Genomic DNA, 17,285 nt, shown 5'->3' on the forward strand with positions numbered 1-17,285 from the left:
AATTTTGATTGTGAGGGGAACTAAACTTGGTAGGCTGTCTGCACACTTATAAGACAAGTCGGGAAAGTTACATCATTAAAAACTCAAAGTCCCTAGATCGATTTTAATGACCTTTGATATGTCTACGTCTTGACTTGTAAAATATTACAATAACAAATGCGAAGAAATTTCTCAAAGCAGTAAAGTTCGCAATGTCACCTTGTAAATAATAAAGAGCTCTAGCTACTATCGAATTGAATCTTTCTTAATTCACATATTCCAAAGTTTCAATTAAAACGCCCAAACTCCAAATCATAATAAATTTATTAATATAAACTACACAGCGTGTATAAACCCTAGTTTCTTATAAAAAATCAGCTCCCATCTTTTTAACTTAGCAATCGGCGCATCCCTGTCAATCCGCTTGCTTTTTTTGTACTTCCTTAGAAAGTGACCATCAACTTTCACTCGCTGATCACAATTGTCCCGGGGTCCTGGCACTTCGTCCGTGATCGTGACTTTACCGTTACCGTCACGGGCGCTTGACCGTGGGTAGAACAACCACCGCTTGGAGCCGAGGCCGTCACTTTTCAGTATTTCTTGTACTTTATCTTGCCGCTTTTTGGTTGCTAAATATTTGGTTGTGCTCTTTTTATGCTTACTAGCTGGAATAGCATGGAAAAGGTTAGTCAATTGCTCAATATTTGAATTAAATAACCTACACAGAAAATAAATATTATATTACTATAAAATATATCTTGAAAAATCAGTCAATAATTCAATAGCCACAAAATTATGGACTTAAGAGAGACTACAACATAATTATAAAATTAGAACATTAATAATTATTGTAAATACTGTGCACACTTACGTGTTAAATACATAACTCGAAAATCGTCCAAAAAGCTTGGCGTTTTCACCTTCAGCTCCCGGTGACTTCTCGGTCTACTGTGACTACGTGATCGCGACCGTGACCGTGATATTGTCCGCGACCGTGACTTCGACCGTGACTGGGAACGGTCAGATAGTGAGGTCTTACTGCGAGATCGGGATCGCCTTGCGTCGCGTTTTGACTTATGTTTTGAACGACTCTGCCTGGAAGTGATATTTTAAGTATTAGAGTGTAACATTAAATTAATAAATTATATATTATTTTTATGTTATTATTGTCTCAGCCTCCTCTGGAATATAGTCCAGAGGTTTATTTTGTATTTTTATATTTTTTGCCTATAATCTAATTAATGCTATGCGGTTGTTACAACATACTCAAAATACACTACTTAAAATATTATGTCTTTATATTCATACCGTTTGCTACTTTTAGATGGCTCTGGTCCCATTTCATAATAGTCCCCAAAACCGTCGCCATGATCAGGGTAAGTTCCATCAGGTATGGGGGGAAAAGGAGGGGCGTACGGGTAACTATAAGGTTCCATTATACAACATTACACTAAAAATAAAATGTTTTTATAAATTATTATGTTTTTATTTCGAGATACATTGGGCACTTGTCACTGTCAAATTTTGTTTTTATTAATTGTAGAGAGCTTTGGAAGGAGGTTTGTTGTTTTTAACATGTTTTTAATGACGTTTACCAAAAATTAATTTGTTGTATGCGGCTGCCTGATTTCAACGCTCTTTTATTTTGTGTATCTACATTACAAAATTTATCAATTTTATTGAATCATATAGGTAATTAAAATGTTGCTTTTTTAAGATGTAAGCCAAAAAATATTTTGCTATTACTATTACTATTTCGAAAACCTAATACTTCAAAGTTAAATGTAATAGAACAACTTTAGTATACCTATTCGACTTACATTTCTGCTGTTTCACCAAAAACATTTAACCAATTTACTACTAAATCGGATGCCCACATTTTTCCTCGGAAAGCACAAAAACTTTGGAATCTGCGCCGAACAAAATGATTATATCGTAGACAAGATTTACGATTCCTTATAATTGAACCCGAATGAATCCGAACGATTAACTTCCCGAATCAAAGAAAGGAAAAAGAAAGATAAATTAAGAATCGATGAATGCTTAATGGTTCCCTCCATTAGAGGGTTTTGAGTTTTTGAAGCGATTTTGCGTAAGAGAAAAATTTTTAACTACTTCCTACTGAAGTTTGTGGATTACGTTGATATATAGATACAGGATTTGTTATATTGTATTCTGATTCAAAATTTATCGAATAATACCGAATTTATTACATTCTAAGAGATCTGGTGGTTCAGTGGTTAAGATCTTAAACTTTAAAAAAATTGGCGCTTCGATACAAGACGAGTTTAAAATGAAAGTTTTGAATGAACTGAATGAATTAACAGAAACTGAAAATATCCGTAGAGTTGCAAAAATTATAACTATATTACGATCGAACAATTTATTGTAATGGATCGTTTTTTATACTGCACTATGATTGTTTAATTATAATAATTATTTCAACGTCTCGAAAACATTTTTCCCAATACTGTTTACTCAAACATAATTTCCATTACTTAGGTAGCTAACGAATTGGTTGCTTTGCAGATTCAATTCGTCAAAAGGTCCACCAAAATTAAATTTAATGCTTCTAGTAGCCCTAATTCCGTGTTCTCTAAGGCGAATACTGTTCTTTAACTCTGGCAACGCAATGTAGGTACGATTTCCACATTTTAATATTCAGAAAGTTTCAACTCATTTCAAAGGAGAATGGGCATTTTACTATGGAAGTTGGGCCTGAACCCTTGAGTTGGACCAATACACATGAGATATTGTTTTTATAATAGATCATAACACATACATAACGGGAAAAATATATATAAAAAAATAATCAACCGGGTTTTTGTACAGTCACATCAAGTTTTATTTCTTTGAGTATAATTTTTTTGCAATAAACAACTGTTATAAGACAATGACAATATCTTTATGTTACTCCAATTCACTTTCACTTACAAATACGTACTAATCTTAAGCCTTCTAATAACCGAAATACACTAATATTATGTTTTGTAACAGGTACCTATACCGTGTTTATTATAATTTAACGTAGTTAGACGTTTTTTGTGGTTAAACTCAGTCACTCCAGTGACATTTAGATTTAAATACTTACTTCACTCGAATTAAAAACACCGTTATTGTGCGCAAAATAATAGCCAAATAAATAAAACTTTTTGCCTTGACTGTACAAGAACCCGGTTGATTTATTTTTTTATTTTATTTTTTTCGTAAGGTATGTGTAATGATCTATCACAAAAACAATATTTCGTGTGTATTGGTCTTAGCCCAAGTTTCAGGCCCAATTTGCCCATTCTCCTTTAACTATATTTTATTACTCACTAGTGGTTCTGCTCAGAATGTGTTAAAAATTGAGGAAATAAACTGACTGCGAATTCTTTAGAGTGGTTTTATGAAGTAAAAACAAGACTTTACTTTTCTATATTTTTAGTTTTTGTAAACTTTTTCGTGTTAATAAAAAGGCTATAAATATATTTTCATGTAGAACTTTTCACTTTCGAGTAACTCCAACCTATAAAGATTTTTATCAATTTATTTTTACAGCACTCGGCGCATTCTTCTACAAGTCATTAAGTCGCCATTGCTTTTAAAAATAAATAAACGATACAACTTAGTTATACTTACATATCTAGAAGCTAAGATCGATACACATTTACACATAAGAGCAGACACAAAGAACACGGAAAATATTTTCAAGTTAACCCTCTACAAGGGGTATGAAGGGTCATTTGGACCCAAACACCGCAATAGTTTATTGTTCACACCCCACATGCTATCGAGACGTCACACTTAAATGTACATTAAGATCTCAAGTTATATTTCTAGACTTGTTTCAACGAGAGTAAGATTTTAGCTATGAATAGGTGGTTGTTTAAACGTTGGTAAGATTTGTTTCGATTGATTCGGATAGTGAGGTCTATTGGACAAAAATTTTACGACTGTTGGAAAATATATTGTGTAATCAATACTATAATATAATTCTAATGTGTTTTTAATGCGTTGGTTGCGTCATTACAAAAAGTATATAATTATTAATTATGATTTTGAACTTAAGTTGATCATTTTCTGTTCTAAAATATATACCTATTGCAAAACGAGAGTTTTAAATTTAATAAAATATTTCTATCTTGAAAAAAACCAATATATTCATTTATTTAAACTATTAAGGGCCGATTTTCAATGCTTGGATAAAACTTATCCGTCCAATAAAGTATTACACGATAAACTGTCAAATACGGGCAATTAGAATACGTTTTTAAAATGGTAGTTTTATACATTATTCAACGAATAAGTTTTATCTAAGCATTGAAAAATCGGCCCTTAATCACTCATTGTAAGATTGTAAACAGAAAAAAATGTTCAATCGTATAAACAAATACAATTCAACCAGATCACAAAGATGTCTCTGTATTTTGATTTTTATTCCAGTCCTTTCTGACAATTCGCACGTCAAAAGATTCCGATTTAATTGAATCTTTCCTGGAATCTTTTGGAATTATTTCACTCATGTGGAAATATTTGAATTCAAAATAATCTGTTTTTCTTATTTTCGTGGTAAATTTTTTCTGATGATTCTATAAATTATAGATATTATTTTATGCTTTTGGTAAAGGTTATCTTTTATGTATAAAATTGATATATCTAAATTCAAAAACCTCCGAAACCGCTTTCCTTATATTTATGATTTTTTGAGTAAAATATTTGGTGGGTCTGAGAATAAATAAGTCGTAAACCATTTTTCATACCACCTATTGATAAGGGTGCCCTGAGCCGTGGCAGAACATCAATTACTGAGTCAGCTAGTTCTGATTTTATATTTTTTTATGAAAATATGTACTTACTTGTATAATTATCACAGTTATCAAGTTTTAATGGTTGTAAATAAACTTTGCCCCTTCATGCAAAAGCTTCTCAACCGTTTTGACCTAAATTTTAAATGTAGATAGATTATAGTCTAAATAAGCACATAGGAAAGCACATAGGCTTTCCGGGTATGTCGTGAGTGAAACCGCGAGACTATACTAGTACATCAATATATAAACCATGTTATTTTCTGATTGCCAGCGAAAAATATTATACAGACATTTTTAACGTTTATTAATATATCTCTGAACGATTTTGTTAAAATTTGATTTTAGCCCCAACGCAACTAATTACGTCACTGAAATCTTTTCAAGTAACAAACTTACATCGAACCTACACAAATAAATTATTTTGTAAATTGAGTATACTCAATATAAAAAAATTCAAAAAGAAATTTCCAAATTCAAGAACCATTTACTGTGCATTTACTCTTGAAATCAGATACAGATGTAAATAGTACTAAACCCAAGAGTGACGTCACGCGAACCATTACTCAAACGACATCATTACAAAAAGATATAAATTCCGATATTTTTAAGTCCACCCATGTCACGAATAACGAACACCGTGACAAATGCTAAACATCCATCCCGACCTACCCTCCCCTCGTTTTGGGTATACGAAAATGGACCTTATGCTAATGGAATAAGGTTTATAATGAATTTTGGTTGGTCATCTTGTATAGCGAATGCGTGACAAGGGTTTCTAACAAATAGTAGGTTTTGCAAATGCGTGTATCCATGTTATGATTTCATTATGATTTCTGGAATTTGGAGAACATATTTTTAATTTTATTAGGTTTGTTTTATCCTTTTGCGGGTAAACGTGCGGGTTTTTATTTTTTAGATTAATGACTGCTTTCATAAAATATTGTTAAAATTGTTTTTTTGTAGAGCATAAGGTTGTTTGTATTTATTGATTTTTTTCTTTTAAAATAAGTGCTAATTTAATGTATAATGGTTCTATTTTTAAAATATATAACTTTTCAATAATTAAAGAGAGACATAACTGTTTGACCTATATCTAGACTAACATTAAATATTTTCTAACTCCGTACTTAAGAAAACTTATTACAAGATAACAATAGAAAGCGCTTAATCTCAACAAATCTCCTTCGAAATATTACTTATTACTGAGAAAATCTAATTACCAAGTACACGCAAGAATCTCTTAGCTCAAATAAAGTTACGACTTGGCAAAATACAAGTATATTTTTCTATTCGTATTATTTATTAATTTAGTTAGAAAAATATTTTGTGTGATGATTTTCGAAGTTTTTGTTAGGATAACCTGTTTTATGTTCATAAAATATTATTAAAATATATATTTTACTTGCTTCAGTAAAAAAAGACGCGGATTCGAATCGTGTTAAATTCTTTAATACCCCGCAATTTGAAATATAACAAAGAAGAATTTTGCCTAAATCTATACTTAATATTATAAAGCTGCAGAGTTCATTTGTTTGAACGCGCTAATCTCGGGAACTACTGGTCCGATTTGAAAAATTATTTCGGTGTAGAATACATAGCCCATTCATCGAGGAAGGCAATAGGCTATATATATCATCACGCTAGTCGCTACGGCCTACGACCAACAGGAGCGGAGCCACGCGGGTGAAGCTAGTGTAAGATAAAAACCAATTGAAACATTAAAAATAAATTGATTTAATTTTAACAAACAATTTAACGCACAATTAAATTATAAGATTGAATTACTAATCTGTATTAATTATAAACAAACAATATTGTTTATATTAATAATAACGTATTGTATAATATAAACGATAAAATAATTGTTCTAATTACGGTGTTCTTCGATAAATATTAACAGTGAACGGGTATAATAAATCATTAATATAATATAGCAATTAATATTAATTACGAAGGAGCAAATAGGGTGACCATGATATATCGTTAATTTGAGATACGGCCATAACAGTCGTTCAATATTAAATATTGTATGATAAGATCAGATTTAGCGCTTATAAATCATACTTTCGTTCTTACTATATTTATTAAATTTCCGTGAGATCTGTGTGAAATACTTTCTCATATTATATCACTGTGTTTTTATACATAAATAGAAAACATAAGTCTATCTACTTCCTTCTATATAATATAACTCCGTGTATTTATTTTACGAAAACTAACATAATTCGATTTCAAAATTGTCGCAATAGTTAAATTAAATCTTAAATCAAATATATTTTTGACGTGACAACGTCTTATAATTCGATAGAGCCGGCTGCACGCACGAAAAAACATGACTCGTGCGGCGTTACTTCGCTCTGAGGCGTTCCATGTAAAGCTTGAAGTGCAAGCGAGAGCGCGGAACGAGCGACAAAGAAGCACAATCGGACGTTGTCACGTTCAACTATCGTCAATAAACCGACTTTACAGACAACCAATTTTTTTTTCTACTAATTACACTCATCTAATGAATACATAAAAAGTAAACCTTAAGCTATAAGAAAACACCCGTGGTTATTTTTACTTAGTTTATTATCTATCTCTACAAGTTTTTGCGTGAAATTTCTCATAAATATTTTTATTCTTTATTTTCCCACACAAGTATTTATAACTAATATAAAAGTCCCATAAATAAATCAATCGTGGTAACCACTCAACAATGATGGATCGTAAGGCACACGTGTTACCAGGGCTTAATAAATCATCAGTAGGCGCTAAGAAGCTACGAAAAGTAATTTCGTTCCGTCCGTTTTTCCCTCATTCGCCGTTTTTTTATCTATTAAAATGTGTTAATTAGAAAGGGTAGGCTGAAAATCGCACTAGCCGCTAATCCCGGTTTCGGCCAGATTAATGGAGGGCAGTTATAGCCTTTATTACTTCAGAAGAAAAAAATGTTTTTACTTTGATTCACCACATATTTCGCTTTTTTACCTTTCTCCCCGTGGTTGCCTGGTAGAGATCCCTACACAGTGATAAGGCCACTCATTGTGCTTTATAATATTAATTAATGTGTTACCTTTATGTACTTCTTTTCATGCACAAAATATTATAGTCTTAAATAAATAAATAAAGTGCGTAGCAATCTCGTGATTGTATTGTAAAGGCTAAAACTATACCCCGTTGTTGTATTGTGCCTTCATTTTTAACAGACAAAATATATCTAACGAATAGCTTAACAGTTTAGGAATAAACTTTCATCACCGGAATAATTGCAGTGCATTACATCAAAAGTAGGTACAACTTATAAAATAGTTAAATCTCGATTTAAACCCGTCAAAGTACCTTAGATATTGAAAGGAATGTAAGAATAGATTAACACCACGTCAGAGAGTCCAATAATTAAATCTACACAAACCCAATGTAATTTATGCAGACGAGTGAAATCGCACAAGAGCATTGTAATGAAATTTGGTAAAAAAGGTCGTCAGCGGACAGTCTGTCTTATAAATCACTTTACATCGCTACAAACTTTTCAATTACAAGCCCTGAGTGGGAAGTTTTGATGATCCGCGAACAGTGGATGCGGTAAAACTAATTTTTTTATATTTTTTGCAAGTTTTTAAACAGCAACAGTTTATTATAATCGTCACTTTTTTACACTAAAAATATATTTAGAAACTATACCGATTCAGTGTTATTTATCGTCTTAAATACAAGACCTAATAAAATATTTACGCCTCTACAAATAATGTAGCTCGTAGCAATGCGTAGCAGTGCTCTAACATTATAATAATTACGACCACTATAAGATTTTCAAATTTATTTATAATCACAATATTATTTGACAAAATCCAAACACATAATCGATACTCTGTTTCATTTAGTACTTTTTAATTTTTATATGAACAGTGTCTCGTGTATTCAACTGCTACGAGGTACAAACGGTCTAGTAAGAAAAAAAGATCCTCTGAGTGCCGCATCCATCACTTTCTAGTGATTGCCCCGGCCCATGCAATCCGAAGAAACACAGAGTCGCTTTAATAGGAATTTGAATAAAATCAATTTATTTTAGCGCGGCCCGCGTTTATCGCGCCTTTAATAGATTGCCGGCGAAAAATGAATGAGTCCCCACTTTTTCGAAGTAAACTCGTTAAGTGTTACGGCGGATGTAACCTTTTTTGGTTACAGTTATACAAATTTTATGTTGTATAGGGTGTTTTTTAGGCTGTGTTTTTGTACAAGGAAGGGCTGTGTTTTGGAACAAGTAAACAATTAGGATTTTTCAAGCTATTAAAGATAGATTAAATTGATGTGGGGTGAGATTTTTATAGATGTCTTCCGATTTACAAAAGCTACATGAAATTTACTGAAAAGGTGAACTTCAATAAATATTGCAATTCCTGAAATATTTGAATACTTTATTCAAATTATAAATAGTTTAACATAATTTACGGACATTTTCATTCAATTGAATAATATTTACTTTACATCCAAGAACTGGCTGTTCTTACTTACCTACTATACAGCTATTTCCTTATATTGAGCATTCAATTACAAGAAAAATCTGAAACGACCACAACCAATACAAAACAAACACACCACACTTAACATACATTATCGCAATTTTTGCCCAATATCCGAATTAAAACTGCACTCATACAAAATTATTAACATAAAACAACGATAACTCCGTCCAGCTGTTCACAAGCCCTCGTTGCCAATAGTTCCCTAAATGAGTTTCGGCTATTTATTTACACAAACGATCATCCAAATTGCGTTAAGAACATCTGTGTGTTTTCACACCCGACTCCCGGACTATAATTTCAAGGTTGTGCGCAGAGTAATGTGCAACAGACACTGCTATATATTATTTGACTAATTAAAAATATTTATATTGTAATCAAATAGGTTCACTTTACTTTTTAGAAACTACTTTTGACTAAGTAGAAAATAATGATGTTTTTATTTTTGCAGTCGTAGAAGTAAAGAAATCAGTCAATTTTAATTCCCTTATATTCAATATAAAAAAAACTTAGAATAATTATAAGAATTATAAATTATTAATAAATAACATAGGTTACCCAAATATGAAACCATAATAATTAATAATTAATTTATAATACGCATGTGTTACTTCTTACTATTAAACTAACATAAAACAAAACTCTATGACATTCAAAACATAGGTCTTATTATCTCTCTGGTTGTCTACTCTATACGATATATTACGAGCAAATATCAAATTGTTGGAAGCATACAAGAAATATGACCCCTTCTAGGTCAACCCCTAAATGTTTTGAAATTCGACGATTACTGCTTGAGATATAAGCGACATTTGGGCTTTAATGTGTATTGTGAAAGGACGATTGAACACATATTTTGTGAAAGATGAATTATTACAAAATTAATAGTGTGTGTAAGTGCTTTACATTTTTGTAAAATTATGCTTTGTAAGACAAAGTTTACAATTATTTTTAGTCCCTTTTTCAAAGGAAACAGTTTAATTTTGATAAAAATAATGTTCAACCCCATTTTATAATACGGTGTGATGCGTCGCCAGAAAACATACTTTCAAAATAAAAATAAAAATAACTAACATTATTTTTTTTCCTTAAATATCTTCATTCTTTGTTAATGCACAATACATTTTTCCCGTACAAAAACCCACTTAACAAAATTTACAAACGAATTGAGGGTACTTATAGTATATTAGACGTTAATGTGTCCGCCGCATTACAACACATGTTTGTCTCTACTATCCACGATATCACGTCCCGATTTTATAGTATTCCCGTAAATTGATATAGCTCGGTTATTGCATTGTCCGAATTATTTAGGTATTTATAGTGAGAAAGAATTGGTTGGGTGTTTTATGTCGGGATTAAGGATTTATAACAGCTCTAGATATTTTTTTCTTCAATAGAAATATTTCGAAGATTAGGATTAATTAAATTTATCTCAGTAAATATGAAAAGGAAATCTGTTTAAGGGGGCGTATAAAGCAAAATTACCAATCTTCTATTGGATGATACGTGTAATATTCAAGACCAAATCTAAAAAATAAAATATATATCAAACTAGATGATATGTTCAACGATTCTGTTCAATCAAAAACATAAAATATTAAAATTGACTCGATAAAAAAAAATCACCAAGTTAGCTCTAATTTTCACACTTTTACGTTTTCTACTTGACATGGTAATACTTATTATGATTTTTTTTTCATAAACAATTATATTAAAACATTTGCAAGATATTTGTCAGAGCATTTTGTCTAATTACTTTTAGTTTTGGTTTTATCTGCGATAAACCACTTTTATCGTGACAAAACCAAACGTTTATCTCGAGAAAAAAAGAGCGCCAAAAGTGGTTTATCGCAGATAAAACCAAAACTAAAAGTAATTACACAAAATGCTCTGACAAATATCTTGCAAATGTTTTAATATAATTGTTTATGAAAAAAAAATCATAATAAGTATTACCATGTCAAGTAGAAAACGTAAAAGTGTGAAAATTAGAGCTAACTTGGTGATTTTTTTTTATCGAGTAAATTTTAATATTTTATGTTTTTGATTAAACAGAATCGTTGAACATATCATCTAGTTTGATATATATTTTATTTTTTAGATTTAGTCTTGAATATTACACGTATCATCTAATAGAAGATTGGTAATTTTGCTTTATACGCACCCTTAATCAAGGTTTAATCTGTCTCAATATGAATAATTTATTCCCTTTTAATACAATACAGCAAATAAAATATCCCAAACTAGACACTCGTAATTCGTAAACCTACATTAATAATTAACAAAGAAATAACCAATAAAATCGGAAATTAAAATTACTATGAACATACACATATAGCCTACACCGAGTAATCATAGAAAATATTGGTCCATAATATAACTTATAATTCAGTCATAACAAAACCAGGGAAATGATTTGAGAGGGTAAAATTTATGCACCCAACAAATTTGTGGGCAAATTCAGCGTTTCTTGTGTGAGTGCTATTTATGTGATATTCACACCCTTGTTGGCGATTCTGCTAGATTTGACATTATGTTCAATTACAGAAATGCGGGAGTAAATTGGCAATACAGGAGGGTAAAGAGGTACAATTGTGTTTTATTTCTTCGCTTTTAGAGCTATTTTGTCAACAGTAGTGTTTGGAAAATTTCGAGTTCTAAAAAGATAAGGGCCCGTAGACAAAGTAACAATTAAAAAACGATAACGAAGTTAGAAAAGGAAAAATGTATGGGATTGACATTAGATAGACCACGTGATCTAACGCGGCGTATGTCAATCCCATACATTTTTGCCTTTTCTAACTTCGTTAAATCGTTTTTTAATTGTTACTTTGTCTGGCCCAAGGTGAAGTATGTTAGTTTCTGGGTAAAAAACGTTTATTGTTTTTAGGTTAGAGGTATACATACCTCAATAATTACTATATTGTATTATTCAGTAAATCAGAATATGCAATATAATGTTCTGTTCATAAAATTACACATTGTTATCCTAAAATACCACCGAATTATTAAACCGATAGCTTTAAAAAATCACATTTGTGGAGACAAAGAAATAATGAAACAAAATTGATACCCGAAAGTTTGGCAATTCAATAAACTTTGGACAAAGTAAAAGATACCATTTAACAAATTGTAGTTCACGAAAAAACATTGCACTCCAAGTAAATGTGTAAAATTCATTAATTTATTGGACTCGAACCCGCGACCATTCATTCTAACGTCATTAAAGTTGAATTACTTATCTTAAAAGGTACTCAATCAGAAGCAGAAACACAAAGACTCGATAAATCTCCAATAGTCAGTCGAAGTTAAGTATTTGAGAGTTACAGGAATGGCCTCCAAGGAATTTATGGGTCCACGTCACACCGAATTTTATCGTGGAGAAATACATCTTTTTCCTCAATGCTGGTTTGTCAACGTCGACCCGCGGTTCTGTCTAAATGAGACCCTCGAATGGATTGCGTGTCGATAAACTGTTACAAATGGCGGTTATTTTACTCGCGATTTTTTGTATAAAAAATAAAGTTTATAAATGTGAAAAACCATTTAATTTAAAAATGAAAATAACATTATTTTTAATACTTACGTTCATCATAAAAATAATCAAAGATCAGTAAAATACCTATACTGTATAAAATGCAGACCCTAAAGTTTCCAAATACCCATCACCGTACTATCCTCAAACATTTACCAAATTGAATTATAAATAATAACTTAAAGGCCACAGTCAATTTCCGCGGATAGAGTATAAATTTCACAGACGCGCCACCCTTCGCGTCGCTCGTAGGAAATGTGACCGACGAATTATGGCCGCTCTAACTTGGGAAACGCTATAGTTTTTCACTTGTCAACGTATCTTATTGTACGCTTAGGGTATGTGCATTGTAAATAGCGTCATTTGTGTGTGAATATATTACTGTATTAAGTGGTTAGAAATGTTTTTGCGGCGTATTAAATAAATTCACACATTTGTGTATTTCCGCAATGCCATGGAAGTAAAAGACTGACAAACATGAAAATATATTTATTTGAAATACAAATTATATCATATTATCATACACATAAAGAATGAAAGAAGTGTAAATCACTGTTCATCATCGCACAATACTTTTATATAGCCAGATCGAAGCAACACCATTCTAGTTGAAAACCTTTGCAAAGGTCATGCTACACATAAGGTGTACGGGAACGTGACCATTGTCATTGTATTTTCTATTTTGATAAAGTATTGTGTAAATGTATTTTCATTTTCAGCTCTACATCCTTATGGACGATGGACCATGGACCATGGACGATATGTCCATAATTGTCCAATGAAAATTAGTAATTAACGTATCAAAGCCACCACAACAAAGAAAAACACATCCAACCCTTTAATATTAATAAATAAAAATTGTACCATAAATTCTATTTAATTTAAGCAGTGGAACAGTGAGGTGGATTTTCTATTTCACGCGCAAATGGACCGGGAGTAGCGACGGGTGATTTATACCCGCGTGTAGTTACGGGTTAGTGACGGCTCTGCGTTATTTAATCATTCTGTGATACTTCTAGTAGCGTTTAGCTACTATTATGTATTCTGTGCTTCTAGTGCGGGATAGATACTGTTGTATGGGATTTTGATATTCATGGAGATTATTAATATGTAGTGAAGAAGTAGAATAATTATGGTAATTCGAATTGTTAGATTTAACAAATACTGTATTGGAAAATTCGGATATAGTTACAGTAGTGGTAATAGTTAGAACATTTGACTACTGTGAAATCCATCACAGATATTTATTTAAATGTAAGTGTATTTTTAAGTGCGTTTAAATTGCATTTTTAAGTGTATTTTTAATGGCGTGCCATGACTGAGGCCTATGTCCAGCAGTGGACAAACATAGGCTGTTAATGATGATGATGATGATGATGATGTATTTTTAAGTGTTCTCTTCTCATGGACGAGTATCGTTGTTTTCATATCGATTCGAATTAGAAGAGATTCATCATTCATATAAGTACACTAGCTGCACCCCGCGGTTTCACCCGCATGGCTCCGCTCCTGTTTGTCTTAGCGTAAGAAGGCTACCTAACATCGAAATAATTTTTTAAATCGGGCTAGTAGTTCCTGAGAATAGCGCGTTCAAACAAACAAACTCTTCAGCTTAATAATATGAAAAAGTTTAGATGTAGTCAAACTGTGAAACTCATGTGAAATTCGTCACAATTTGAAAGTTGAATTTCAAGCAAATAATAATCGAGTATAATCCAATCGGTGAGACATGCGCACGATAAAACTGTGGAATGGACAGTTGGTAATCGAGTTACTATTGTTTGAAAAGTTACTATCTTTCAGAAAATATGCCTGTGAAGACAATATTTTCGCTTATCTCATGTAATTTATGGGTAAAGTTTGGAGACGATTCGAGTTACAGATGTCGATCGAGATAAAATCGTACTACTTGTCGAGTTTCGCGGTTAGACAATGGAGATCACGGGAATATGAATGATGGATGTTGCGATTAAATGTTACGCACTGTTTTCTTGGAGTGTTCTTTGGTTCTTTTATAAAAGATGTATCCGTTTAATATTTTTTTATGGTTTGCATGGAGCATATTTGTCATTTAAGTAAGAATCTTCGATGTTATCGATTATTTTGTCTGTCTTTTTTATTATAATACACAGTCAAGAAACAAATCTATGACAACCTACACCACTGTTAGCAGTATATTTTCTCACTTAGAAATATCTTATATATAAAATTCTCGTGTCACAATGTTAGTCTGCATACTCCTCCGAAACGGGTGGACCGATTCTCATGAAATTTTCTGTGCATATCGGGTAAGTCTGAGAATCGGCCATCATCTATTTTTCATATGTACCACGGGCGAAGCCGGGGCGGACCGCTAGTACTTATATAATCCAGAATATTACAATTACCAAATAACACGGGGAAATGAACAAATAATAGAAAATAAAACAAAAATAATTACCACATCAGACCTGTATCGCCAGTACAAATACCCAGCGAAATTAGCAGTGGTCACGAATACTTTTAATTATAAGGGTGGCTACTTATAACAAATAAATATATCCAACCCTCTACAGAGGCATAATCGCCTGCAGGCACGTTAAACACAGGAAGCTATAAAATGTGCAACCCATAAATAAGATGATATTCGATTATGTCTCAGAAATTTGGAGGGATCATTCCGACCCCAAGTGTGCATTTTATGGTTAAATAGAATTTTTCTATTGAGTCACCCCTACACAATCTTATTATAATTAAGGAACCCCTTCATCCAAGTTTTCCAAGTTAAATTGGATGTACCGTGCTTTTGTGTTTTTGATATTGTAAAAGTTAAAGCGTTTTGAAATTTTTATCAAGCTGAAAATTATATAAAGAAGTTCATTAAAATCTGATGATAAATTTAATTTTAATTTATGTTGTGTTGTGTTTCTCTGATCTTAATCTATATTCAATGTACTTCTAGGTATACTAGTTATCCGCCCGAGGCTTTCCGTGAAATTTAACTTATCTAGTTATCTAACGGTTATCGCATATGCATTAATGTTTGTGTTATTGCATATAATATGTTCATATTAATACATGTTTAATTGTTTACATTCGACTATCATATTAAATTTACTTGCTTCACGTTTACCGGGAAACATAAAATACATTATGTGCTTAGTTATGAAATGAAATTTCATCAATTCAGACAAAGAAAAAAGGTACCCAATTTTTTTATTTCATCCCTCTAACAAACGCACTAACAAAATGAAAACCCCCCAAAATCGCACTGACAAGCGCTAACAGGTCACAGACTAAACACGTAGACGTGTCGTCGGTCGCATAATTCCATTCGGCGCTGACCGCACGGCCGTTACCAGTGGCCACATTTGTCACGCGACTCGACCGCACCCGCGACCCATCTGTCATGCTCTCGACTCGCTGAGACGTGCCATAGATTATTTGACAGAACCGCCAATAATATGGTAAAGTTCGAATGCGGAACTTTTTTGTTCACATAGAGTTGTAGTCATGTGTCGTTACAACTACCACCGATTCGGAATGTTGTTTCTACTGAGAGAATTGGCAAATTTTCAAATATCGAAATGTAAATGTTAAGCTTTGTATAGAATTGCAATTTATCGAACACAATATACGTTTTACAAATACATCACATTCTCTCCATTCCTTTATATTAAAATTAACTTAACACACTCTTATAACTAAATATTTATATAATATCATCACCATCATCTGCATAATCAGCCTAATAAAATTATGATAAAAGGTAATAGTTATATGCCACGAGCAGATTGAACATTTTAGTTCTCGAACATGCCGGTTTCCTCAGGATGCTTTCCGTTACAGTGAGCATAACTATAAATCTACGGTGCCACATCTGTTGCAATCCTTCATAATCTATGAGAATTTCTCAAGTAGGCATCTGTTAGGTATCCGATTATTGCCCATTCTCGGAGTGTCATAAAATATTACCAAATATTACTGGAGGTTACAATGCCCTTGCAATTCGGGGGTGGTGTTATTACTTTGAGGTATGTGGGGTAGATTTTATTAAAATTTGAACATAAATTACACATTTTAATAGTTTAATAATGTATTATGTAGTTTGCAATTTGTCAAGCGTTGAACTGTATGTTTGATATTTGAGCATGAATAAATTAAAGTAATAAAGCATGCCCTATTTTTGTTACTTAAATTTCACTTAGATTTCTGAAGATACTTCAATTGCAAAGCTATGCATCGAAAAAAATGTTCCTTAAAATTACAACAAAATTAACTGACACTGTTTTTGTATCACGTGTGTAACACTGTCTGTGAAAATGTTTGTCTGGATTGTTGGTACCTAATACATTAAAATATGTCTTATATTGTCAAATAAATAAAATCGTAATAACGTTTTTACCAAATTAAAAGAACGTGATCACTGATCGCAATGTCCAGTGCCGTCTTTAGGATCAACGAGGCTATGGGCCAAGGTACTGGCTGGGGCCTATG

At 32.0% G+C, this 17,285-nt stretch overlaps 1 protein-coding gene across 1 annotated transcript; it reads right to left on the bottom strand.

Moving 5' to 3' along the window:
• Positions 1-315: 315 nt before the first annotated feature.
• On the bottom strand, positions 316-1,415 carry LOC149910049 (uncharacterized). The gene is made up of 3 exons (XM_090108987.1): positions 1,288-1,415; positions 851-1,074; positions 316-644 (listed from the first exon to the last, which is right to left on the bottom strand). The coding sequence occupies exons 1-3, from the start codon at positions 1,413-1,415 to the stop codon at positions 316-318; spliced, it is 681 nt and encodes a 226-aa protein (XP_089965113.1).
• Positions 1,416-17,285: the final 15,870 nt, after the last annotated feature.

Source organism: Colias eurytheme, chromosome 2 (assembly GCF_061535395.1).
Source record: "Colias eurytheme isolate Ceu_HAF_F1 chromosome 2, ilColEury1 Martin Lab GWU primary, whole genome shotgun sequence".
NCBI lineage: Eukaryota > Metazoa > Arthropoda > Insecta > Lepidoptera > Pieridae > Colias > Colias eurytheme.